General features: G+C 39.6%; 5 protein-coding genes across 9 annotated transcripts; 2 read left to right on the top strand and 3 right to left on the bottom strand.

Moving 5' to 3' along the window:
• Positions 1 to 1,371: 1,371 nt before the first annotated feature.
• On the bottom strand, positions 1,372 to 3,849 carry IFT43 (intraflagellar transport 43). 2 transcript variants are annotated; one of them, XM_011150278.3, is made up of 7 exons: positions 3,624 to 3,849; positions 3,486 to 3,536; positions 2,791 to 2,969; positions 2,545 to 2,574; positions 2,439 to 2,491; positions 2,182 to 2,254; positions 1,372 to 1,805 (listed from the first exon to the last, which is right to left on the bottom strand). In XM_011150278.3, the coding sequence occupies exons 2-7, from the start codon at positions 3,522 to 3,524 to the stop codon at positions 1,583 to 1,585; spliced, it is 597 nt and encodes a 198-aa protein (XP_011148580.1). In that variant the 5' UTR covers positions 3,525 to 3,536; positions 3,624 to 3,849; the 3' UTR covers positions 1,372 to 1,582. The 2 variants fall into 2 exon arrangements, with proteins under 2 accessions (XP_011148580.1, XP_011148581.1); XM_011150279.3 differs by having other exon boundaries at positions 2,439 to 2,479; positions 3,624 to 3,848.
• Positions 3,850 to 5,353: 1,504 nt separating this feature from the next.
• Rpt5 (26S proteasome regulatory subunit Rpt5) lies at positions 5,354 to 8,310 on the top strand. Its single transcript, XM_011150276.3, has 3 exons — positions 5,354 to 5,621; positions 6,589 to 7,722; positions 8,088 to 8,310. The coding sequence occupies exons 1-3, from the start codon at positions 5,580 to 5,582 to the stop codon at positions 8,196 to 8,198; spliced, it is 1,287 nt and encodes a 428-aa protein (XP_011148578.1). The 5' UTR covers positions 5,354 to 5,579; the 3' UTR covers positions 8,199 to 8,310.
• Positions 8,311 to 8,632: 322 nt separating this feature from the next.
• LOC105188688 (RNA-binding protein 8A) lies at positions 8,633 to 9,950 on the bottom strand. The gene is made up of 4 exons (XM_011150275.3): positions 9,716 to 9,950; positions 9,334 to 9,480; positions 8,956 to 9,217; positions 8,633 to 8,773 (listed from the first exon to the last, which is right to left on the bottom strand). Exons 1-4 carry the CDS (start codon positions 9,774 to 9,776, stop codon positions 8,743 to 8,745), a joined length of 501 nt encoding a protein of 166 aa, XP_011148577.1. The 5' UTR covers positions 9,777 to 9,950; the 3' UTR covers positions 8,633 to 8,742.
• Positions 9,951 to 11,411: 1,461 nt separating this feature from the next.
• On the bottom strand, positions 11,412 to 15,357 carry LOC105188687 (spermatogenesis-associated protein 5). 4 transcript variants are annotated; one of them, XM_011150274.2, is made up of 7 exons: positions 14,468 to 15,021; positions 14,067 to 14,257; positions 13,813 to 13,998; positions 13,125 to 13,622; positions 12,163 to 13,022; positions 11,831 to 12,097; positions 11,412 to 11,754 (listed from the first exon to the last, which is right to left on the bottom strand). In XM_011150274.2, the coding sequence occupies exons 2-7, from the start codon at positions 14,254 to 14,256 to the stop codon at positions 11,425 to 11,427; spliced, it is 2,331 nt and encodes a 776-aa protein (XP_011148576.1). In that variant the 5' UTR covers position 14,257; positions 14,468 to 15,021; the 3' UTR covers positions 11,412 to 11,424. The 4 variants fall into 4 exon arrangements, with proteins under 4 accessions (XP_011148576.1, XP_011148574.1, XP_011148573.1 ...); XM_011150272.3 differs by lacking the exon at positions 14,468 to 15,021 and adding an exon at positions 15,205 to 15,357 and having other exon boundaries at positions 12,163 to 13,622; XM_011150271.3 differs by lacking the exon at positions 14,468 to 15,021 and adding an exon at positions 15,167 to 15,337 and having other exon boundaries at positions 12,163 to 13,622.
• Positions 15,358 to 17,372: 2,015 nt separating this feature from the next.
• On the top strand, positions 17,373 to 24,125 carry LOC105188685 (uncharacterized). Its single transcript, XM_011150269.3, has 8 exons — positions 17,373 to 17,759; positions 18,292 to 18,396; positions 19,846 to 19,949; positions 22,429 to 22,642; positions 22,903 to 22,956; positions 23,080 to 23,222; positions 23,308 to 23,462; positions 23,991 to 24,125. Exons 1-8 carry the CDS (start codon positions 17,678 to 17,680, stop codon positions 24,046 to 24,048), a joined length of 915 nt encoding a protein of 304 aa, XP_011148571.1. The 5' UTR covers positions 17,373 to 17,677; the 3' UTR covers positions 24,049 to 24,125.
• Positions 24,126 to 25,030: the final 905 nt, after the last annotated feature.

The following is a 25,030-nucleotide window of genomic DNA, read 5'->3' as shown; positions in this document are numbered from 1 at the left end:
GTAAATCGTGAATGCTATTGGCCGTGTACATTGCGACGTTATTTTTGAGCGAATAACATTCATGATTTACGTTTACCGTACCTGAGAGACGATATTGCAAAAACTTCCTGCTATTTTCTGACATAAAAAGTTATTTCATTTATCAATAAATCAGGCCTACTGAGGATACTAGTAAATAAAAAAAAAAAAAAGAAAAAGAAACCAACAGTAGCAAATACTTCTTGGATGATGATGTGGAAGCTATTGAAAACAAGTTCACATATTATTGATATATTATTGAGCCACGCGCGAGATGTCAGAGAAATAGTATTAGGCGGAGCGAGCTGAAAATCGGCAGTGTGCAGATTTTGCCGAGCTATGCTATAGAGTAAGAAAATGCGCACGTGTATATTCAAAACTTGATTTTTGCTTCTGATATTAAATTTCATTTATTTTAATTTTATGAGAATATACATATATTGTTTCAATAACAAATTTAAGCTTTTATAATTTACCATAATATCTTTAGATACTATTAGACTTCGATTTCTTCTTATGTCTCATCTATTGGATATTATACCACTTGTATACAGGGTGCACGATTTATCTGAAGACATTGAAATATCTCGAGAACTATGCATTGGATAAAAAAAAGTGGTTAATGAAAGTTGTTAGTCTCGAAGGGGGACATCCAATGATACCAAACTCGACCTCCCACCCCACCCCCTGGGGGTGGGGGTTGGGGGCAACTTTGAAATCTTAAATGGAAATCCCCATTTTTTATTGCAGATACGGATTCTACGCCACAAAATACGTAAATTTTGTCCGAAACTTTTTTTTTGATTCGTGATAGATGGCGCTGTAATCGCAAAAAATTATATTTTCTGCAATTCTCCAGAAATGATCATTGGATTGAGAAATAAAAAATACCTGTTCAATATTTTTAAAGAACATAATAAAAGTTATTCCCCCCCCCCTCCTCTCGGGGTAGGGTGGGTGGTAACGTTCAAATCTCAAATGGGAACCCGAATCGAAGAGAGAACTGCTCGACGCGCCACTGTGGGTATATGGCGAACTACGGCTTTTTATAAAAAATTGTGTCAATGAAAAAAATTGTTTCAATAAAAATTTCACGTACAATCTAATTCTGCAATGAAAAATGTGGATCCCCATTTGAGATTTGAACGTTACCACCCATCCTACCCCGAGAGGATGGGGGGGAATAACTTTTATTATGTTCTTTAAAAATATTGAACAGGTATTTTTTATTTCTCAATCCAATGATCATTTCTGGAGAATTGCAGAAAATATAAGTCTTCAGATAAATCGTGCACCCTGTATATGTGTTAAGTACATATGAGAGTAATAATAAATTAAAATGTCAAAGAAAAGTTCTAATAAAATTGCGACGTTATTATTCATTATCGTTTGGAATTCAATACGAAATTTAAAAAATTAAGCGACATTATCTATCAGAATGCAGTCGAAATACATTTTGTCAGGCAACATGTTTCTTTTTACATTAAGAATATAAAATGCGAAAGTATACTTCGCATTAACAACGTATTTAGGCCCTTTTATCTTACAAAATGCTTCAATAGCTTCAAGTCGTGATCTTTTCCTGCGTCTCGCTATTAATTTCAGAAGAAATTTGCGTAAAGAGGAGATTCCAATTCCACACTTCATCGGGTTCCTTCGCTAAGTTTTCATTGTACAGTTTATCTGCAAGTAGCGAAAGGCTAACATCATCCAATGATGTAAATGCCGCGTTTTTCACCAGATCTGTATCCAATTCTTCATATGCAGTTACACGATTTGCGTTCACCCTGAAAATTAGATGTCTACTCAAAGGACATTCTTGCAAAGGACGTCTCCTTATAAAAAGCTCTCTCCTTTTCCTTCTTTAAAAATTTATTCTTCTTTCTTAACACTTTGCCGGCCGCTGTCACGTACGCGTGACTTTTGCTCGCCGACGGTTATCGGTCGCTGTCATGTACGCGTGACTTCGGTTCAGTGCGGCAACAATGTTTCCACTATGCTTCTGTTTTAACTATCCCGATTGTCTTTTCTTGACATTCTTTAATATCACCGTCGGCGAGCAGTAGAACCCGCGCGAAATTCGCCGGCGGCAGCGTAAAGGCGATGCGAGAAGTAAGCGGCCGGCAAAGTGTTAACATAAATTTCAGAATGAATGATACTTACGCAGGAGCACTCGCAATTTCAGGTGAAATATTATCTTCCTGAATTTCATCCAAATCTGGTATGACAGGAATATCTGCACAGAGATATAGAAGATGAGAATGTCAAAGAACAAATTATGCATATATATGTATGTGTGTGTGTGTGTGTGTGTGTGAATGTATATACATTCATACACATACACATATACACAAATACTCTATAACCACATCTAGTTAATGCAAACCGCTGTTAATATAATTGATCCCAAATCAGCTTACCATCTTCGAGTTCTTCTTTGTCCATCGTTCGGAAACGTTCCCTAAGAAATAGTCTATCAGTGATTATAGAGATGTCTGATTCTCTAATTTTACACATTATACTCACTGTTCAATGATATTTGATACTGTCTTTGACCTAGATAACGAAATAGAAATTAGTCACCAATTGCTCACTCTAATTATATTTCAAGATAATAAAGTCATTTTATTCATTTCATGTTACATTATAAATTACTTGCATCGAAATTATTTCATCCTTCAAAAAAGAGACATCTTATAAAGATAGTATAACTGCTTTTTTCTATTTGTAGCTGCTATCAAAATATCTTCTGGACCAAATAATTTCACATACTTGCCACTTTTTAATTCATCACTCCAGCCAGTTTTCCTTGAACGAGGCGGTACTATTGGCCTTTGTGTAGGAATAGATTTTCCAGAAGACAAGGAAATTGGACTCTCTAAAGGATCATCATCAGACTTTTCTTCCAGCAAATTGTTTTGACCTGCACGTCTACCTAGACGTGGTATTAGCTGAAAATTGATTGATTATGATAAATTATTAATATTATAAATAATTATTTCATTAATACTATTGAAAGACATTAAATTTAACCAATATATTATTATTTGTAGTATATATATACATATATATATATATATATTATATTATTTTACATGCAACCACAAAATATATATATATATATATTTTAGTTGCATGTACAATAGCGTAATATATAATGGTATATGAAATTATAACATATCACGTATATCAAACTTCTACATTAAAATCATATGTACATGTAGTTAAACAAAATATTTGAAATATTCAAAGGTGGCTGAAATAGAGAGAGAGAGAGAGAGAGAGAGAGAGAGAGAGAGAGAGAGAGAGAGAGAGAGAGAAAGAGAGAGAGAGAGAGAGATAGAGATAGAGAGAGAGAGAGAGAGAGAGAGAGAGAGAGAGAGAGAGAGAGAGAGAAAGGAGAGAGAGGGGGAAGGGGGGAGAGAGTACACACAAGACACTATTCTCCGAAATATTTTCAAAGTTACCTTTTTGGAAGTAATCTCGAGCTCGTTAGCCCAATCCATTTTCTTTTTCACCTAAAAGCATTATAGGAATACGGAAATAAATATAAATGAGTAAAAAAAAAAGTTCCCATGCTGTAAACCATCTTAAATTAGACTTACAAGTAATAAACTTGATCAGTTTGTAATGCTGCTATAGTGTTTGCCAAATGGTAACCATGACAACTAATGCAATCGAGTTTATATTTTCATCGGGTGCGTTCACGACATTCAACGGTTGTGCTACTGTTGAATGATTTCGTCCTGAACGTTACTGAGCGATGCGCTCATTCGCAACATGTTGAGTGAGCGTTCGCCATTTTTCTCATCATTGGTTGCGTTCAGAAAACAAAGCGCTCACTGAGCGCTTAGTAACTATTGGCAGTCATTGGCCGCGTTCAGTAGAACAAAGTGATCAGAGAGCGCTTAGTGATTATTGTCTGTGATTGGAGCATACTTTTAGATTCTTCATAGATCCAGAAGTATTTACCAATCAGGAGCGAGATTCAGTGGAAAATCTAGTAATGTTGTCCAACTGTTGAGTCTGCTGAATGCAGCCATTGGTTGCGTTCAGAAAACAAAGCGCTCACTGAGCGCTTTATTTTCTGAATTCGTCGCTACCTTTAAGCCCCTTGCACAATGCCAGGCAACAGGCAATAAGAATAAAAATAGACCAATCACAATAGATTATTCTTGTAATAGTCGATTGTGATTGTGCAAAGGGCCTTACTGATCAGTCTCCGATCCAACATGGCGCAGCCCATGAATAAAGAAAATAACAAAGAAAATGGTCATATAAATCCAAATATATATAGCGGGGAATGTCAAGGATGGTGTAGAATACATTGTGACAGACACATATGAATTATATTTATAAAAATACTTAATAATTACCGTAATATTTAGTACGTTTATCTGACATTTTTCCGCGCAACAAAATCGAGCAGAACTCTGATCTGCAGTTGCGTTCAGTGTACATTTCTACCGCTCACTCGTCGCTCACTCATCGGATGCTCAACTGTTGTGCAACTGTTGAGCTTCGTGAACGCACCCAATAATTAGCTCTTCTACGAATTCACTAGAACGTGAACTCGTTCATACAAAAAGCCACACAAATCCTATTGAAACTTTTGATATCTGATATTATATTTACGACACAAAATAGCGAACGGGATAAACTACTATTGCAGTTATATGCCTAAAATACATCCTCAAACCGCTATTCAGTCATACTATCGAAAAACAAAGAGAACAATACCTAGCTCATCATTGAGTCGTACTACTTGAAAGTAAAAGAGCATTTATTTGCTACTTCAGTATATTATTTAGAAATAAATGTCGCACTAGCAGAACACAAAAAAGATCCTCCGCTTTGCTACAGAGTCATGATACTTGAAAAATAATGAGTCCTTTAATGCGCTGTTGCTCGTGATATTTGAAAAGTGATTGCATATCGACCAGCCACTGAACCTTAAGCCCGTGTCACACTACGGATCGAAGATCAAGGATTGCGGATTGAAGATGAGATTTCGACAAATTTCGACAACGAACTTCGGTCTTGATTTGCTTTATTCCGATTGGTCAAATTTCAATCTTCAATCCGCAATCCTTGATCTTCAATTCGTAGTGTGACACGGGCTATATCACGGCTGGTTGCGCACGGACCGTAGCAAATGCGTCGCGTCCTATGTACCTGACTGCGTTTAAAAGTAACCAATGGCTGCGTTCAGAAGAACAAAATGATCAGTGAGCGCTCAGTGATTCTCGCTCCTGATTGGTAAATACTTCTGGGTCTATGAAGAATCTAAAAGAATGCTTCAGTCACAGACAATAATCACTAAGCGCTCACTGATCCCTTTGTTCTGCTGAACGCGGCCAATGATATATCGGTACAATTCTGAGAGCTACACGCATCGTGTTGGTGTCACTTTGGCGGATAGTACATCTTGAGAAGCTGTATTATAGGCACGATTTGTTTTCGTGCCTTTAAAGAATTTGTCGTCAAGTAAGAATACAACAGTCGACTTCCCGAAGAGAATATTCCAGTGCTTTTCACAGAAAAGTTCTCAAAGTTTTCAAATGGCTACGTTGGAAGATAAGTCAATCTGGGAGGACGGAGAGGTAAGATTTTTTACGTTTCTAGGTTTATAGGTTATGGTACCGAATGACAAGCACATCCAGCTGAAAACGCACGGTACTGTAATATATGTCTTGTAATCGTTTAACGCAAGTCTCTGTTAATTAAATCTTGACTCTTGGTTTTCTCTGTTTGAGTGATTTATTTTTCTTGCTTTGTCCTCTATTTTTTTTTTCACAGAATGTTAATTGTCTGCCTGTTCTTCTGAAAACTAAACGTCATTTTTGCACAAATTATAAGAAATATAATGATATGTTTTACTCATCTACCTGTACTATCATTTTTGTTATATTCGAGGAATATTAGACTACATCTACATACATACATACATACATATATATATATATGTTTTATATTCTGAAATTACAGAATATTTACAAGTTATATGTAATTTTTTTATTTCAATTGTTGAATCAATATTCTTTCAGCACAATCAAATATAAGAATTCGCTTCACTGACAATGAATGATCAACATTTTTTGTGCTATATTCAAGTCTCAAGATGGAAACAAAGAAATATATCAATTAAAGTTTCCTTACAGCATATTTTATTTCATTAATATTGTATGTAACCTCAAGATTGTAAATAAACAGGATTAAAATTGAAAATATTTTACTTTTTAACTTTTATTTTAATTTCTATGTATCTATGGATCACACATACACACATATGCACATGTACTTAGTAGTTTCTATTCTAAACACGAATATAAAATATTTTAAGATTTAATTAAAGGTTGAGCATAATAAACCGAGCAATTAAATATACTTTGTAGATAAATATTTTTATTGATTTATAAAGGATCATTTTCTTCACATATACAGTTAGGTATAAAAATCCTTACACATAGTCATGTGTCTATACTTTTGAACAAACAATTGATTATTGATTATTATATTTGTTACAAAATAGGATTTTGCGATAAAAGGATCATACCATTTCTTTCGCAGGAGACTCTAGGAGAAGATGTTCTACGAATGTCTACCGACGAGATCGTATCGCGCACACGGCTTTTGGATAATGAAATTAAAATCATGAAGAGCGAGGTGATGCGAATAACACACGAGTTACAGGCACAGAATGACAAGATCAAGGAGAATACGGAGAAAATTAAAGTAAACAAGACCCTACCGTATCTGGTATCCAATGTCATCGAGCTGCTAGATGTCGATCCACAAGATATGGGAGAGGAAGACGGTGCAGTTGTCGACTTGGACGCACAGCGTAAAGGCAAGTGCGCAGTCATAAAGACTTCTACGCGTCAGACTTACTTTCTTCCTGTGATCGGGTTGGTCGATGCCGAGGCATTGAAGCCAGGTGATCTGGTTGGCGTTAATAAAGACAGTTATCTCGTGCTGGAGACCCTACCAGCCGAATACGACGCCAGGGTCAAAGCTATGGAAGTAGACGAACGTCCAACAGAGCAATACTCCGACATCGGTGGGCTGGACAAGCAGATTCAAGAGCTGATCGAAGCAGTCGTCCTGCCCATGACGCATAAAGAGAAATTCGAAAATCTGGGAATCCAGCCGCCTAAGGGTGTCTTACTTTACGGTCCGCCTGGAACCGGAAAGACTCTGTTGGCTAGAGCCTGCGCTGCCCAAACGAAATCCACTTTCCTGAAACTTGCCGGCCCACAATTAGTGCAGATGTTCATCGGTGATGGAGCAAAACTGGTCAGAGATGCATTCTCGCTAGCTAAGGAGAAGGCACCAGCTATAATATTTATCGACGAACTCGACGCCATCGGGACAAAACGATTCGATTCGGAGAAGGCTGGCGACAGAGAGGTGCAACGTACTATGTTGGAGCTGTTGAATCAGTTGGATGGTTTCAGCTCAACCGCCGACATCAAAGTTATCGCCGCCACAAATAGAGTGGATATCTTGGATCCGGCTCTGCTAAGATCCGGACGATTGGACCGGAAAATTGAGTTTCCGCATCCCAACGAGGAGGCCAGGGCACGTATCATGCAGATTCATTCGCGCAAAATGAACATGTCGCCCGACGTAAACTTCGAAGAATTGTCAAGATCCACGGACGATTTTAACGGAGCACAATGCAAAGCTGTTTGTGTAGAAGCGGTATGATCACGCATATATAAAACCAATCAGAGTCGATAATGGCCTTGAATGAGACAATGTCACTTAACGAGATAAAAAAGTATCTTAACTCCAAAATATATTTTTTACCAATTTTATATCAATTATTGATCATACGGTCGAAGTCGTACATGGTACCACCGACCTGTATATTCGAGGCCGATCCGATTTCACCGTTTTTGATTAATTTAATTTGCCGATAATTCCATCGGAATCGATCAATCACGGTTGACACTCCATCGGTCGATCAAATTAATCGAAGATAGCGGAATTGGCGTTCGATCAATAAAATTTAATCAACTTATACATTATTTGTTGTAATAATGTCAACAATATGGTATTCACAGGGTATGATAGCGTTAAGGCGCAACGCAACGGCAGTTACTCACGAAGATCTAATGGAAGCTATCAATGAAGTTCAAGCAAAGAAAAAAGCAAACTTAAATTATTATGCTTAGTGTGCTTCGTTATGTCATTTATTTAATAAGGTACCTTTGTATGATAGAGACATATTATTCGTGTATTCTTCTCAGTTTTCCAATAAATATTATCGCTCGATACTATAATATACATCTGTATAGCTTTTTTCTCTTTTACATGTAAAGTCATGTGGGATAAGAAATTGAAGAGTAACGTCATTACTTCGTCATAAGATTTACATTTTGCGTTTCTACAAATATGCGCATCAGTGCTTTTTATAACTTCTGTAAAGAAATTTACACGTGTATCTCAAACATTACACATTACAGGGAAAGAAAGTATGGAAGATGGATGACAGAAGATCCACATAATCTTTATAGGATAAACAGGATGATTCGTTCTAAACGAGTTTGCAGAATAAAAAACAAGTTATACAAAAAGAAATATACTGGATGGATAATAAGTAATAATGTGACATGAAAAGAATCAAATTATATTCACACAGATTCACACAGTAATTACAATATGAATTAATTATGAATATATATTATGAATATTTTACGAATGTACTTTATTTGATTCTCATCGTCTTCTGTGACTCCTTTTTCTGATCCTGTATGGAGAAATAGATACATCAGATATTAATATAAACATCATAATGGGTATAAACATATACTTGTGTGTGTGTGTGTGTGTGTATATAATATTAATAAAATAATAAATAAAAAAAAAATGAATAAAATACAGGGATTTAAGATAACCAAAACAGCTACAGCGTGCTGCAGCATTGCTTACTTCTTTGGTCCTTTTACAAAGCACCAATCAACAGAGATAGCCTGTCCTAAGATCTCTGTACCATTCAAAGCTTCTTTTGCAGCTTGCGCTTCCTTAAATGTTTCGTACTCTACTAACGCATAGCCTTTTAAGAATCCTGTTCTTCTGTCCAAATTCAAGTGCAAATTTTTTATCTGACCAAACTCTGAAAATTTGTCCTGAATATCATCTTCTTGCGCTTCTTCATGTACAGAATTTATAAACAAAATCCATCCTTCTACAGCTATAAATATGAAGAATAAATTAAAACAGGTTGATTATATAAAAAAATTAAATAGAAAGAATTATTATGTTGTACATGAAAATCAACTGACGTGATTAGAAACAACACAATCTTACATCTCTGAGGCCCTGGCTCATTATCATCTTCTTCAACTATATTCATGGATTCATAATGACCCACATCATCTCTCGTTGATATCAGTTCTGCACCGTGGCCTCTACCTTTCCTTCTCTTTGCTTTTTCTTTAAGGCGAGCAATACCCTCTAAAAGAGGAAAATTAATTAAACTTGTGTTTGTTTAGTTGTGTTTATTAAATAAAATGCTAACAAATCGAATGTGTCAAGTTAAAATTTATGTCTAACCGAGAGAGAGAGAGAGAGAGAGAGAGAGAGAGAGAGAGAGAGAGAGGGAGAGAGAGAGAGAGAGAGAGAGAGAGAGAGAGAAAGATGAGGTTATACAGTTTCAAAATTGACCGAATTCGATGAAATTGAGACTTACGATCGCCTTCATCATCAACTTCGAACTCTTCGGCGTTATCAATGTCCAAAACATCCGCCATGACTACGGTTTGTGATTATTTAAACAATATCAAATAATAAAAAAAGTAAATATCCTATGATATCTGATGCGTGCCGTGTAACGATGTGTTGTAACAGCTACATGAAACATAGAGCCGATTGCACACAGGACGCGGTAACGTTTACTGTGCGACGGAAGTTGGTTAAGGCCTGGTCTACAATATGTATTGTAAGCTGTAAGCCATAAGAATTGACCAATTACAGCTGATTATTTTTGTAATAATCGACTGTGATTCGCCAATTCTTATGACTTATAACTTACGACACGTATTGTAGACCAGGCCTAAAAGTGAGATATCCGACATACGATGTCCGATAACCAATGAGAGAACAGCTTTCCCCGATGGAGGATAAATTTTTCGTCCGCAAGGAGAATAATCAACTGCAATTGGTCAATTTTCTTGAGGTCTTATAATTTGAAACATTACAATTTTTATTGCAGACCACGTTGTAGATAGTGAAGCGTGGGATTACAGTGACAGCAAGTAATAGATGAAAAGAGTAGTCTTTAGATTCTCACTGGCTGAGAGTAAGGGAGTAGACCGTAGGAAATGGAATTCAATCATTTCGGGTACGGTCTTAAGGTCATTCTACAATACGTGTCGTAAGTTGTAAGCCGTAGGAACTGACCAATTATGGCCGATTATTTTTATAATAATTGATTGTGATTCGCCAATTCTTACGGCTTACAACTTACGACACGTACTGTAGAATGATCTTTAAGCGTCGTCTACAATGGCAGTAAGCAGTAAGCGTAAGCGGTAAGAAATAAACCAATCACAGTCGATTATGACAAAAATAATCAACTGTGGTTGGTCCATTTCTTACTGTTCACGCTTACTGCTATTGTAGACGACGCTTTAGGCCTGGTCTACAATAGGTGTTGTAAGCTGTAAGACGTAAGAACTGACCAATTATAGCCGATTATTTTTGTAATAATCGACTGTGATTCGCCAATTCTTACGGCTTACAACTTACGACACGTATTGTAGATCAGGCCTTAGACTCCATGTATGCGGTAGAGCTCCGGCAAATGCTGCGGTGATCAATCAGGAGAGAGGCGCAGGTCCGATTGCGGCAAGCTCCGGACATGCGCTTGTCTCCTGATTGGTCACCGCAGCATTTGCCGGAGCTCTACCGCATACATGGAGTCTAAGCTTAATTTTGCGCCATATATTTATGGAAAAACAGTTTACTGCGACGTTTTACAGCTTTAATCTATTATTCCTGCTGCCATTATAGACGATGCTTAAGAATACATTTGTACATTAGATTATATTAAAGCATTTATAAAGCCAGCGGCACACGGTGCTTGTTTTCGCACTGGATGAAAATACTGCGTTCTGATTGGTGCATTTCCATCCATCTTCGGAAATGTACCAAGTATCTTCAGAACGCAGTATCTTCACCAGCAAGCAATCAATCCAGCACGAAAACAAGCACCGTGTGCCGCTGGCTTTAGATAGAGAAGTAGATATTTTATTACTTATCTTAATAATTGATCAATTGATCAACTATATAGATATGGAACATATCTAAATTAGTTAGTTAAGGACTATCAGTCTTACAACTAAAATCAAAATTGTGAAATCCGATTTCGGAATAGACCTATGCTCTCTTCCATGATTATCACAAAATATTATTTCTATAATCTTCATAAAGTTTGATCAGTGAGACAGGTGTTCTAGGAGTGACAAGTGCCAATGCAGCCTTGAAATGTTGCTTCGTAATTGTTTCAGCGTTAATATTTTCCTCTAATGCTTTCATGGCAGCTTCGTGGCATATCGCGTGAATCTCCGCGCCGGTGTAACCTTCCGTCAGGCAAACCAAATCTGCAACGTTTATCTCTTTCGCGATTGGCATCTTTTGCAATTTTATGTCAAATATTTCTTGTCTGGTTTCTTCGTCTGGCAATCCAACGTATATTATACGATCTAATCGTCCAGGTCGCAGAAGTGCCTAATAGCATTAAAATGATAAAATATTTTCTGCACTACCAAATTGGTTTTGGTTCAGTTAAGATTGATAAAGTTACCTTGTCAATTTTATCTGGTCGGTTAGTAGCCGCTACCAATGTAACGCTTCCTAGGGCAGTAATGCCGTCGAGTTCGATCAGTAATTGAGCCAGTACTCGTTCTTGAACATTGCTGCCATTACCATCGGAAGATGAGCTTCTCTCGCCTCCTAATGCGTCTATCTCATCGATAAACACGATAGACGGTGCTACCTGCCTTGCTCTTCGAAAAACTTCCCTTACAGCCTTTTCGGATTCGCCGACCCATTTTGAGAACAATTCCGGACCCTGCGAGTAATTCCGTGACATACTTGACGCAAATGCAATAAATATATATCTCTTAGATGTATTACCTTAATATTCAGAAAGTTCACTTTGCTTTCGGTGGCGAGAGCTTTCGCGATCATGGTTTTCGAGCATCCTGGTGGTCCGTACATCAAGATACCTTTCGGAGGTGCAATGCCCATTTTCCTGAAAGCGCCGGGAAACTTTAGCGGCCATTCGACAGCTTGTTTTAGTTTTAGTTTCAAGTCCTTCTGCCCACCAATATCCGACCATCTTACATTCGGTACTTCCACCAGGATTTCCTTCATAGCTGAAGGCTTTGTTGTAGTCAAAGCGCAATTAAAATCTTGTATCGTCACTATTGGTTCTGTATCAAAGGATACATGTTCTCCTTTCTCAGCATGTTTCAAAAGAGCATTTCTCTCTTGGCGTTTCACCGCACTGAATATCGCTTTGGAGCATAAACCGTGTAAATCCGCACCAACAAAGCCATGAGTATTTAACGAAAGACCCTCCAAATTCTGGTCCGACAGCGTATTGGGAATTTTCGAAGTTAATTTCGTCAAAATTTCCAAACGCATGTTCGGAGTTGGTACGTAAACTTCAAATTCTACATCTATTCTGCCGGGCCTTCTAAGAGAACAGTCTATGGAATATAGTTTCGAGGTTGTAGCCATCACTATTACGTCGCTCTTTGTGCTATGTAGATTGTCGAACAGTGTCGTTAACTGCGCAAGAATTCTTGTCCCGTGATCTGTAGTGCTGCTGTTTTTCATAGGACATAAGCTGTCCAAGTCTTCCAACAGTATTATGCTGGGAGTGACTGACATCGCTTTGTTGAAAATATCTTTGAGTCTATTTTCCGTCTCGCCGATAGATTTACAGTAAATATCCGAACTGTGAGCGAAGAACGCTTTCGCATTGCATTCTGAGATTATAGCATTAGCTATCAGAGACTTGCCGACACCAACAGGGCCGTGTAACAATACTCCTTTATTAGCACCGAAATTTTTAACACTTTTATACTTACCGATACCTATCTGAACTACATCTCTTATATCAGCTATGAGAGCATCGTATCCTCCTATATCTTTAATCTCATATGTTTTCTTCAAAATACTTTCCTCATCTCTATCCTTCTCTCTAGGAAGTATTGTCCATTTGGTAGAATATAGCGCTTTAAAATAATCCACTTCTAGGGGCTTACTTTCCAGATTCATTCTCTCTAAAGCTATCGGCAAATCATCTTCAGTCGTTGCTCTGATTCGTGTCCCCTTTTCACCCTCAGTTTTAATGCGAACAATTTCGTACATCAACTTCTTTCCATAAAATGGTATTATTATTTTACTATCAGGAGTAAAAATTTTGTGTTCATTGAAACACTTTAAGATAATATCAACTTCTGCAGCTGCGCTCTCGCATATCAAACATTTGCTCAATTGTTTAAGTACAATCTCCTTAGCGATATGGATATTATCTTCCAATAAATATATTTTCATCGGTCCATTTAGATTATCCAGCTCAATGGCTAGAAACAGTAAAAATCAATAGTACAAGTTGATAAATAGATAGGTAACTAAATTAGTCATGTATGTAAAATTATACAAAAGTATAAAAGAGAAACAGAAATGTAAATGGATACAGAAGAATAACATGGTGTAAAAATGTACTGAAGAAAAATATAGAGAACCAAGTTAACACATGCTAGATATATTTACCTTGCTTCGTTAAAGAGGCACTTATTAAACTTGTGTCATTCGTCGGGAATGCTGTCTTAACAACTTTGACACTGTTAGTCTCAACTACAACTGCATCACCAATTGCAATATTGCACAATTGCATAGCAGACGACGATATAAACACCATAAAATTAGATGCCTTCTCAGAGACATGTTTTGGTAATTCTGTGAAATATACGATCGATTAAAGTAATATGCAAACAAGAATTATACAAATCAAATCTCATAAACACCTTGGGACTGATAAAGCTCTACAGTGCTGTACAAAATTCCATCAAGAATATAAGAATATTCTCTCTCAATGTTTCCCACGCAAGGTGGACAATCCTTTCCGTGTAATGATAAATCTTTCTGTGTCAGGACAATTTGACATTTGTCACATTGGGACCATGTTGATAAACTTTTTCTTGATTTAGCAGACATCCTGCAAAAATATATCTATATTTTATATACAAGTATGTACAATATAAATTCTTTTCTTCGTCCTACAATTGTTTGTGTTTATAATTCTAAAAGTTTTGTTCTTTATTCAACAATTGCTTGTTATATTTTTCTCTCTTTTGTTATTGTTATAAAACCTATAAATATGCAGTGGTATTCCACATTATCGAAGAAAGTTGAACTTAAATTTTACCTCGTAATGTAATTTTCAACTAATTCTTTTTTATGATTTTAAATGCCTGCAGCTCGTCACGCTATTTTGCTTTGTTTTGCTATTTAGCACAATTCTTCTTAACAGCCGGCGACACACTGCGGTGCTCTTATTTCCGTTCAGAGTCTAGTGAGATTTGGTAATATATTAAGAAATTCTAACACGTTACTACATCTTTTCACTAAATCCATCACAAAACAAGCACCGTGTGCCGCCCGCCGGCTTTAAGGGCCCGGAAATAGAATTCAATTCCATTCAATTCAATTCAATAAATGGCTCTGAGCAAAATAGGATACTGCTCCAACGCCACTCTCACGGTGTAGATAGATTAAATTCTGTAAGGCTATTTTCCAGCAGAGGTAAAAGAAAACAGGGACAACGCGTACGCAGTCCCAACGATCAAAAAATATGCGTAGTTACAGGAACCACATCCAACCGCCACGGAGGCGAACAAAAGACTACCCGGAAATAGAGAAAAATTCGAGCAGTAAGACGTAAGCAGCAAGAAGATTGATTAAGGTCATTCTACAATACGTGTCGTAAGTTGTAAGCCGTAAGAATTGGCGAATCATCTATTATTGTAAAAATAATCGGCCATAATTGGTCAGTTCTTACGGCTTACAACTCGTTCGTACGGCTTACGACACGTATTGTAGAATGACCTTTAAAGCCATTACATACACTTTTTGAATAATTGTGAAGAATACGGGCCTTCTCACCAATTTCGCTGAAACTTTGCACAATCGTGTATTTTGGTGCGTAGAACACGATTTTTAAACAAAAAAGTATCGCTCTCAAACGGACCGAAAGTTATGAAATAATAAAAAAAAAAATGACACGCGAGGTTAGGAAATCTGTTATGCCGGTAATACAGAGACTTATGGTCTGTACTTTTTAGTCGGAAAGTGTAAGATAGTACATGTTAAGCCCGTATCAGACTACGGATTGGGATTGAGTATTGGATTGAAATTTAACCAATCAGGAGTAAGTTTACTATATTTGAGATTATTTTCTCTTTTTCAATTGGTCAAATTTCAATCTAATCTCAATCCCAATCCATAATCTGATACGGGCTTAAGAGGGAGAGGAGCCTCCGCCCCTCCTCCATTATTCCCACCCCAAACTTAACCTAACCTTGCAACTGCGTGTATATGCAACAGCACGCAGTTGCAACCTAACCCAACTTATTGAATCTTTATACGTTGTTTGGCATCGTTGAAAAGATTAAAATATTTAAAATCGACGCTCAACAATATATAAAGATGCAATAATCTTTTTATTTTATAGTTTGTTTTTTTGTTGTTGCCTATTTATACACGCGTTCAATTCTTATTTCGGAAGACTTAATCCATGATTACAGTAAATGCGTTTTCCCTCTTTCCTCCTCCTTCTCTTTTTCTTTTCCTCGCTGTCATCCGGTAGGGCTGCGTTCGAAACGTCACTCGGATACTCTCTTTCTTTCTTTATCTCATTTTTATGTCTCTCTCACACCAACGCAGCAGATGCACCCGAGTGACGTTTTCGCAGCCTAGGACTGTCCGTTTCGCGTTCCCCTTAGTACGCTGCTAAGCGTTTTGTCAAATAATGTTTCTGCAGTGCGGAGGTTGCTGTGCGGAGCATCAGGCGAAATTGAGATTTGCGCGCGGTAATTTATGAATAATGATAATGACCTCTTGCGGGCCTCAACGATCTTGGCAGTAGCAATGGAGTGTGTTAACGAGCGCGGAAAGTAGGCAGGAACAGGAGAGGGAGAGGGAGAGGGAAAAGGAAAGAGGGGGGGAGAGAGAGAGAGAGAGAGAGAGAGAGAGAGAGAGAGAGACCTCCCGGTGTAATCAGAAGCGATGATACAGATGGATGAACACCCCGCTGCGTATATCCTCCCATAATAGTGTGGTAAAAGGATGTGGGAAGTATACAGGAGGAATAATCAGCTTCTTTTCTTCTCTGGCCTCCGGATTCCATGATGCGCGCAAATATGTCAGTGCGCGGAAGGTGCTCTTACGGATGAACGCGTTTGATGTGAAATAGGATTTTTCGCGTCAAACAAACGATGATATATTGCATACAATGAGGAGGGAAGGGGGTAGTTTTTCGTATCCTTACGGACATACCGACACCAGAACATTTTCGTACGTTATTACTTTATTCTAAAATACTTAATGTAATTGTCAATAGCGGATAAACAAAGATGCAAATGGCATATTTCGCAAACCGTGCAATTTTTCCTCGTTATTTTCCTTTTCTTCATTTTCATCCGATATGTACTAGTTCTCTACTCTTGCATCATTCGTACAATATAAAAACCAAAAACCGGCCTACAGAGTTGGAATGTCGAGGATGAGGGTTGATTCGAGCGCGATGCATACGACGTCTAACTACTTGGTAAACACACCGGCTCGTTTAGGAAACAAAACATTTCCGAGAAACGATGGGGTCTACCGCCGCATTGACAAATATTGACAAGCTCGCTCGTTCATGTGGACATCCATCTCGTCTGTTCGTACTGTATGCCTGGGATGAGAGCTAAAAAGTCTCGCGGAGTAGCCAATCGGAACAGGATTTATCGAATGTAAAGTTGAGCGATACTACCGGCCGGCTCGGCATACCGGCGAGTGATGGACGATCCGTTCGTCACGAGGCGAACCGGACTCCGACGTTCTCGTACCAAACGAGATTAATAGAGATCCGCTTGTCAGCCGGACGTCTCTTCGACGAGATCGAGCGGCTACGGCAGACGGCCAGTCTTCTCGCAGATCGCAAGCCGCGTGGGCAGAGTACCGGAACCAATCGTCGATCGATTTCCTTGCGACCTCGCCCTTGCACCTACTACAAGCTGTGCCTGCGAGTTCAACGCATGTGCGATTAATTAGTACCGAGCGCGAATAATTATCCTCTGGACGTGGCCGCGGGTGCGAGATGATACCGTGAGATAGAGATAGAGAGACAAAAGAGAAAAGAAGATCGGTGTTGGTCGTCGTAGATACAGTAGATACTCGACGCGGACATCATTCGATCATTTGTCATTTATTATACGTCATTCACGTAGCAGAAGACCGTCCTTTCTCTGGTAGCGACGCACGACGCAATCCCTTGGCGTTTCCGCTACTACACACGCTAATTACGCGAGAGACGCGAGATATACGTTTACATCTGTTTGCTTCGCCGCTCGTTCGGTATCAGCTTCGGTGTCAAATGCGTCTTATACAAAGTATAAGGGGATGGCGAGCCGTCTTCATCGGCTTCGTTGTAATTTGCGTGGCTAATTTACGATTAGGTAACTTGGCAGTGTCCTCCTCCTTTTCTCGCTCTCTTTTCCTTTATTCCATCTTTCGTCTTAACGGCCGTCCAAACGGTGTAGATAGACAATGATAAGTGCTATGTTCTTTATGAGAGAAACAATAGAACAGTCGTTTCTCTGTGTATATACCGCTTCTTTGGGATATATACTATTCACATCTTTTTTTAACCAATTATCTCTGATCATTTTAACGAAGAATGCGATAACAAGCGAGTAAACAAAGCGAGCGATATACACACTTGTGCGTTCAGAATTGTTTTCTCTTCTTGGTGTGTGTAGCAGGAAGGTTGTAATTTGGGATAACAGAGATGCATTGGTCTCAGAATATAAAAGATAAAGTTATTGTATTATAAATTTGCACGATATTTATTTCCTTCCCTTTTGTATCTAAGAAATGAAAAAAGTTCACTAAAATTATTTCGATTTCAATTCTCATTTCGCAAAGAGCTCTCCGCGAGACGGTACAACTCATTTCTCATTGCATCTTGCCACTTTATTTGTTGCTCAGTTTTCTGTGACAAGGAATCGGGCAACGAGGGAAAAGTGTACTCGGAAGAACCGCGACAACACACGTGCTGTGCCCGACACGAGAAGATGATCGATGTTGGATACGGTGAGTGCGTAGAACGTTGATTATATTTGTTGCTATCTTTAACTTTTGTAAGTACTAAAAAGGAGAAATATATAGAGATATATTTCTTGCCCTGAAATCTTCATCGCTATTAAAATTCAACTATTGTCTACTTTGAAGAAACCTGGAAACCTTTTAAAATCAATTTTGTGCAAATTTCATTCGAAGGGAAATTGCTTAAGATAAAATAAAAGAATCTCCCACTTGAGTTCTGATAAAAAGTACGAGACAATATTCTGTTTCTTGATACGGTCCGGCTAAAGTCCGAAACGAAGAGGTTCCCGTAACGTTCACGAAACAAATTTTTAAGAACGGTCGTGCGTCCATTAATCGTTAGGACTTTATTTCTTTCTGTATCGCGTACGTTGTATCGCGAATTGATACTCTGTGCTTAATTAATGGACTTTAATGTGATCTGACGGAGGGGACGGAACATCCGGTTACGGTGTATCAGCGCGTATCACAGACAGGTTCGTGCGATATACTATTCAGCAACGTACGTATGCAATGCATCGTATACAATGCGCGACGTGCGCGTCTCTTGCTGAAAAAAATTCTCCATCTAATAGTGTCTCTCATGTATATATGTATATACCCGTATACATATATAAAACGTATTTTATACATTTTTCCATATATATATTTTTTACATCAATTTATATCAAGATCCTTTCGGATGGACGCATCATTTTTTAAAGAATTATAACGATCATATTGCTTATATTTATACAGATATTCATATAGTTTTAAAATTCGACATATGCCATATAACAATGGTTTCTTCCTATACCTTCCATCGAATAGAGAGATACGACATGCGTCGATCCTACCGTTCGCAGCGCGTCCACGTTACTTAGCGAAAAGTAAAGGAAGGATGACGAAGCCGCGTATGCGCGAGGACACGAGGAAACGTGAATCACAACGACGTGCTCCCGCATTCCGAGTCCCACGCCTTCGCGCCGAAAATAGCAGTTGTACACTCGGATTTGTTCACCCTCCAGCAGCATCCCTTCTTACTCGCTGGCGCCTTCTCTAATATTCTATATGATTCATAAATCTAGGGGCAGCTTGTTTTTTTTTTTTTCTTTTTTTTTTTCCGGTAAAATGATGTCCTCCGTTCTCCAGGATTTATCCTTCTCCTTTCGTTCCAGTCAAATCTCGAGTGAGTTTCGAGACCGGGCTCTCGAAGGATATTTTGTATTTAAAATGTTGGCAGCGCATGCCCTTTCTCGATATCGAATGCATCATTTATACGCAATAGTAATTTTACCTCTCTACGTTTCGTATATCACTTATTTATAAATTTTCGTTTCCTTCCTCCCTCTTGTGCGGTTTTGGAGATACACATCTCTCGTCGTCTGTCAATGCTTTACATCACAATGGATGGAATGTATGAGAGAATGTATGTGAGAGGGCTAATTTGGTTTTCAGGAATATCCGGAGAAGTTATTCAAATCGACGCCGGACATTGTCGGAAATTGTGCCCGCGACATGTGTCCGATGATCCCGGAGACGCAAGTCGGCCAGCGGTGCAGGTAAATTCTTGCATCGAATTTCTTCCTTGTTTCAATTGTATACGCGGTATATTATCACCTCGATAATGTTTATCAGCAAGAATATCGGATGAAAAAGGACATGAATTAAAAAAATTATCTTTCACTGCTGGATTATTTATATCACCCTGTAAACACAAAAATACTCTAGCCATCGAATGATCATAATCGACGAGACATTCTCTATTCGATTTTGATTTCCCACGAATAAGAAGCTCGCGTATCTTAAGTGAACAAATACGATGTAGCCTATAAATATATGTATGTCCATGTAACAAGATGACTCCTAACATCAGCTTCTAGTAGCAGCAGCAGCAGCAGCAGCAGCAGCAGCAATAATAACAGCGGTAGTTATAACAATCAAACGTAGAACTCTGAACGCGAGCGTTCTTTGGATTGTTCAGCAGGAATGCGATACAGAATCTGTATTACGATGCGTAATCTGTGACTCATGCTCGCAGAATCCACCTGGTGTGGAAAAACATCGCGGTCTTCGTCCTTGCGCAACGGTATATGATAGGAAGCGTGTCACTGTATCCGTTGTTGCTGCTGCTCGACCGCGCGAGCTTTGTCGAATCTCAAACTAGGGGTACGTCTCGTCGAACATCGAGGCATAAGTTAAAGAATTGCGTGAACGTCCGCAATTTCTTGGCTCATTTGATGGATCGACTTGATATGTTTGGATATATAGAGAGCAATTTATATATTATAAATATCCAAAGTCAAACAGCCATCCGCGATAAATATCGTGCTCTCCTGTGTCTCGTATATGAAATATCTCGATTAAAGTACGATACAATTTCATAACATCGAATATCGTTTCTCAGTAGATGGGGATGTTCGAAGTATATACTGATATCGCACGGAGGGCTCAGCCAAGCGAAACGGACGCGGACAAGTTGCTCGAAGAAGAGGAAGATTAGAAGTGAAACATCTATTTTTTACGGTGCCTGGTTGCTCGCATAAACGTTTCGTCGAAACGACGCGATATCGTTAAAACTCGTCAGAGGACCTGGGGTAAGCGTGTGCAACCGAGGGCTACGCGAAGGAAAAGGTTAGAACGTCGTGCAGACTTATGAGACGCAGAATCAATCAATTGCGAGTTGGAATGCGACCACGCCAGACATCGTACGATCGCACGATCTGCGCGACTTTTACATGCGCGAATAATACATGGCGCTTACTGAATATCCCCCATCTTTTCGCTGGTAATTTGTAACTTTTATGGATACACACGCAGTTTTCGCGTTATAGAAATGCGGAATGCGAAGCAACTCGACGATGATCACATCGCTTGAGCCTAGATTCGAAACTAAGGGATTAATCGTATCCTGAATTCCCATACGTAAGCAAACGAGCACCTACTCTGTCGTGATAACAATTTGTTTCGATCATTTTAATGATCACTAACAATTCGGAGGGGCTTGGAGGGGCCATTCAGATAATCGGACGCAAACAAACGGTAGGTAGGTAGGTAGGTAGGTAGGTAGGTAGGTAGGTAGGTAGATAATATGTGCGGAGCACGTAGACACCTCAAGAACGTATCTCGAGCATTCTGCGATCTGTTTCTCCCCGATGCAAAAATGACATTCGACTAATGGCGCAACTCTGTTGCGCGTCTGGGGTCGTTTCAAGTATCGCAAAGCTACAAAACGCTGTTTGTGTTCGCCGTGTATGCTCACGGTATAAATAGTCCGACGTTACAAACAACTTTGTCGTCGAACTTCGTTTTCAGCAGAAAGTCGACCGATGCGGCTTTCTCTCTCTCTCTCTCTCTCTCTCTCTCTCTCTCTCTCTCTCTCTCTTCTCAGCTGAGAAGTGATTTCGGGCCTCGTAAGGAAGATTTCTCCGAGACAAACGCTCGTTCTTCCCGTATATCATCCCGAATCTTTGGTCGAAAGAGTGCTATTTTCGTCACGTGACGCAATCTGATCGGTAGTGTACGAGTTTTACAGCAGCCGGCACGAGGCGAACCTTCTCCTCCTCTCAACCCCCAGGTAGCACCGTAGGAGGCGTTGCACGCGAAAGAGTCGAGTATGCGGCGTATGTTTTGCGTCCTTCGAAGGTCGAATCGTCGAGGTCGGCGCACCACGGCGCCGGAGTGTCCAGCCACTAAATCCGGAATTATGCGCGAATGGATAAGCCACGGTGGAGGCGAGGGGGGGAGGTATTTATTGAAACGCGCCGCGCTCGAGTCTTTTGGGAACGACGTGGAAATGCACTTGCGAGACTGGTCGCAGAACAGATTCAAGAAGCAAATGCTTGAAGAACTTGAAAGAAGAAAACTTTTCAAATAATTCCTCTTGATTGACACAGCGACACGGCGACGCGAAGTCAGATGTAATTTCTAGAAGAACGAAATAATCGTTCCCGCGTGTCCGACAGCTCGATCTTCCACGATATGGCATTATTTTCTTTACAGTAACCATTCACAGATACTTGTTCCGATTGACTTTTCCAGAAATGTTCAACGGAGTCCCATTGTCGAGCGAGGGCCGCGAAATTGGAGAGAGTATCGACGTTGCAGGGTGTCCGTGTCATCGAGACTATCGAGACGTGCGAATGTTCGCCAGAGGCGTCTTGCAAAAGAGAATCCTACGTTCATCTTGTACATTCCGGCACGCCGCATCAGGCTGTCATGGATGTCGGGGTTTGCATCGGACATTGCGGTAAAGGTATGAGATTTGTAAAGAAATCATCGGAGTCTCTTTCTTATCCGAGAGATAGCAAACACGAGCAATGCGCCGCGACTTTATCAGCAAGTTGTCTATGACTAGACTAGTAAATTGGGCTTTGATATTTGTATTTCCATCGCGAAACGCGCGTTGGCAGCGTATTTTGCCACCAAGTGTAGTTGCAGATTCTTTGAGGATTGTTCGCAGGTGATTTCATCGTCTGAGACCTATAAATTAACAGTGTGTTCGTCCTCTTTAAGATCTAGGTTGCAAGCCAGTTCGGAATAGCACAATTAGCATCAAAGGACCAAATGGTACGTAAGCACTGAAACATCGTTCGCACAATGTGAGATTAAAATTTTAAATTCCGCAAACTCGAAATTGCTCGAAACTGCTCGACAGCCGTTCGAATAGAGATTTGCGATGTGCTTTTCAAGGGGACGAAGTCTATCAAGTGATTGAGAAATGCGGCTGCGCCGGTAACTGCCACAGGATGGATCACATGGAGACCGTGTTGGATTACAGCGAAGTGGCGATTAAAGAGGGCATAAACACAACCGACGTCAGACCCGTGGTCCGAGTAAGAAATATTTTATTCAGGAGTACTTATCGCTATCAATTTCTCGCGCTACGACTTTATTCCTGATTTTTGTTGTGGTCGACAGCAAATAAACGTCGGCCAATGCGTCGGTACGTGTCCGGGAAATGAGACGGAAACGTGTCTCTTGCGCGACAAAAAAGAGCCAACCAGATGTCTAGCAGGTCTATATTCGAAGCAGCACTCTTGCACGCCAGCCAGATTTAAGGTGCACGAGTATAGGTATGGTCCTTTCGATTTTGACACTCATTAGTCCGACTCATTAGTCCCGCTATCCTGTGCTCGAATCTCGCATGTATGTCCAAATATAGTTATACAAACGAAAGGCCCGCTGCTTTCCGAGATCTCTCTCGTGTTGCGCGAAAATTTATTTAAATATGGGAATTGACAAAGAGTTTAAAGATAGCGAAAGATGAAGAGTGTTAAAAATAGAAATTTTAGAGCAAAATAAAAATAAATCAAGCTAACCGGAACAACAGGATTAACCGAAATATCGGTCTCTGAGATTCCACGACAATTTATAATTAGAACTCCGCGCGATGGGTGCGCCTTCATTTATCTTTGTCGGGCTATAAATCGCCCGACAAAATTATTTTTCGCGTTATACGTTTTCGAAGAGAACCAGGAGAATGCACCGAGGAGAACAGAGAGATATCTCGGAGGAGGACACATCTCCGATCGGGTACTCGACGGATAACCGGTATCCAGTGATTCGGAGGATCACAAGTACGATAAAATTGACGTTTTCAGAACCCGAAGAGGTGCGAAGAGAGAAATTATTCAAATTACTCAGTGCGCCTGCGTCTAGACTGAAATTGCCGCTTCATTGCTGAGAGTCACGTCGTTTCCTCGGATCGAAGGCAAAGGGTGGAATACGACAGTGTGTTTAGATAATATACTCGGTACGCATGCCGACGTTCCTAGGTATACAATGTACTGATTCATGCGGCTAATAAATCAACGACGTGTTTCCTACAGAGTGTGCAAGGAGAGCGAGACCCCGAAACCCGTCCGCGCTTCGCGCGTGTTCCCAATCCCGACTTACTTACCGCGATGATGAAACCACTTTGCGGAAGAAACGAGACCAACGAGCCGCATTCCGTAATTCGTCATGCAGTTTCCTGTATTATACCTTTATTATTAACGTGGCGAATCAAGCGCTTGATTACCCTAATTCAGCGGGTCGCGGGTCGACGGAGGAAGATTGTTAGCCAAATGTGTTACGACGGAAGATCGATTATGCGCTAAAATTAGTAGCAGGGATCCCTCGCGGGATGAGCGACACACTCACAATGTGTCTAACAATCGGTGAATTTCTTGTTATATTCTGCGGTAACGCGATTATTTATCATTAACGCGCTGCTAAAAGGACCGAAGTTGCTAGACGAAAGTTTGCCGAAAATAAACCGGCGATACTCGCGTGGCGTTTCTTGTTAGAAAACAATAGGCGTCATCAACATCGTACGTCAAATCCGTCTAAATATCGCTGCGTGACAAGTCACATAACTCGGCACTTACGAACACGCAAGATTTAGGAAGCGCTGTTTTTTTAATAGCGGCGCACTGTCATCGTCGAAGCGCGAGCGTATTTCAAATTTTTGTCGGTCGTTCTCGCGTACCGCTTTTTTCATCGGTCCCAAATAATCGACTTGTTTATCGTAAAAAGCTTTCAAATCATCCTACTTTTGAATGAGCCGAAGAAATAAATTATTCTTCTCCTCACGCACAAAGAAGGAAGCATTTTGTGTTAAATACGAAAATATTCAAGCTGTACTTGATTTATACGGTAA

This window comes from Harpegnathos saltator, unplaced genomic scaffold (assembly GCF_003227715.2).
Source record: "Harpegnathos saltator strain DR-91 unplaced genomic scaffold, Hsal_v8.6 scaffold79, whole genome shotgun sequence".
NCBI classification, from domain to species: domain Eukaryota; kingdom Metazoa; phylum Arthropoda; class Insecta; order Hymenoptera; family Formicidae; genus Harpegnathos; species Harpegnathos saltator.
This window is presented reverse-complemented; position numbering and strand designations above follow the sequence as displayed.

Excerpts from the sequence above, each read along its gene's own strand:
- IFT43 (XM_011150278.3), bottom strand. The coding sequence starts at position 3,524 with ATGGATTGGGCTAACGAGCTCGAGATTACTTCCAAAAAG. Across the intron at positions 2,255-2,438 it reads CAAAGAAGAACTCGAAGATG|ATATTCCTGTCATACCAGAT; the intron begins GTAAGCTGATTT and ends ATCTCTGTGCAG. Across the intron at positions 1,806-2,181 it reads GAAATTGCGAGTGCTCCTGC|GGTGAACGCAAATCGTGTAA; the intron begins GTAAGTATCATT and ends TCTAATTTTCAG.
- Rpt5 (XM_011150276.3), top strand. The coding sequence starts at position 5,580 with ATGGCTACGTTGGAAGATAAGTCAATCTGGGAGGACGGAGAG. Across the intron at positions 5,622-6,588 it reads CAATCTGGGAGGACGGAGAG|GAGACTCTAGGAGAAGATGT; the intron begins GTAAGATTTTTT and ends TTTCTTTCGCAG. Across the intron at positions 7,723-8,087 it reads AAGCTGTTTGTGTAGAAGCG|GGTATGATAGCGTTAAGGCG; the intron begins GTATGATCACGC and ends TGGTATTCACAG.
- LOC105188688 (XM_011150275.3), bottom strand. The coding sequence starts at position 9,776 with ATGGCGGATGTTTTGGACATTGATAACGCCGAAGAGTTCGAAGTTGAT. Across the intron at positions 9,218-9,333 it reads TGAGCCAGGGCCTCAGAGAT|CTGTAGAAGGATGGATTTTG; the intron begins GTAAGATTGTGT and ends TCATATTTATAG. Across the intron at positions 8,774-8,955 it reads TTTGTAAAAGGACCAAAGAA|GATCAGAAAAAGGAGTCACA; the intron begins GTAAGCAATGCT and ends TTCTCCATACAG.
- LOC105188687 (XM_011150272.3), bottom strand. The coding sequence starts at position 14,256 with ATGTCTGCTAAATCAAGAAAAAGTTTATCAACATGGTCCCAATGTGAC. Across the intron at positions 13,999-14,066 it reads AGAGCTTTATCAGTCCCAAG|AATTACCAAAACATGTCTCT; the intron begins GTGTTTATGAGA and ends TATATTTCACAG. Across the intron at positions 12,098-12,162 it reads TGAACTTTCTGAATATTAAG|GGTCCGGAATTGTTCTCAAA; the intron begins GTAATACATCTA and ends AATTACTCGCAG.
- LOC105188685 (XM_011150269.3), top strand. The coding sequence starts at position 17,678 with ATGCGTCTTATACAAAGTATAAGGGGATGGCGAGCCGTCTTCATCGGC. Across the intron at positions 22,643-22,902 it reads CATCGGACATTGCGGTAAAG|ATCTAGGTTGCAAGCCAGTT; the intron begins GTATGAGATTTG and ends GTCCTCTTTAAG. Across the intron at positions 23,223-23,307 it reads ACGTCAGACCCGTGGTCCGA|CAAATAAACGTCGGCCAATG; the intron begins GTAAGAAATATT and ends TGTGGTCGACAG.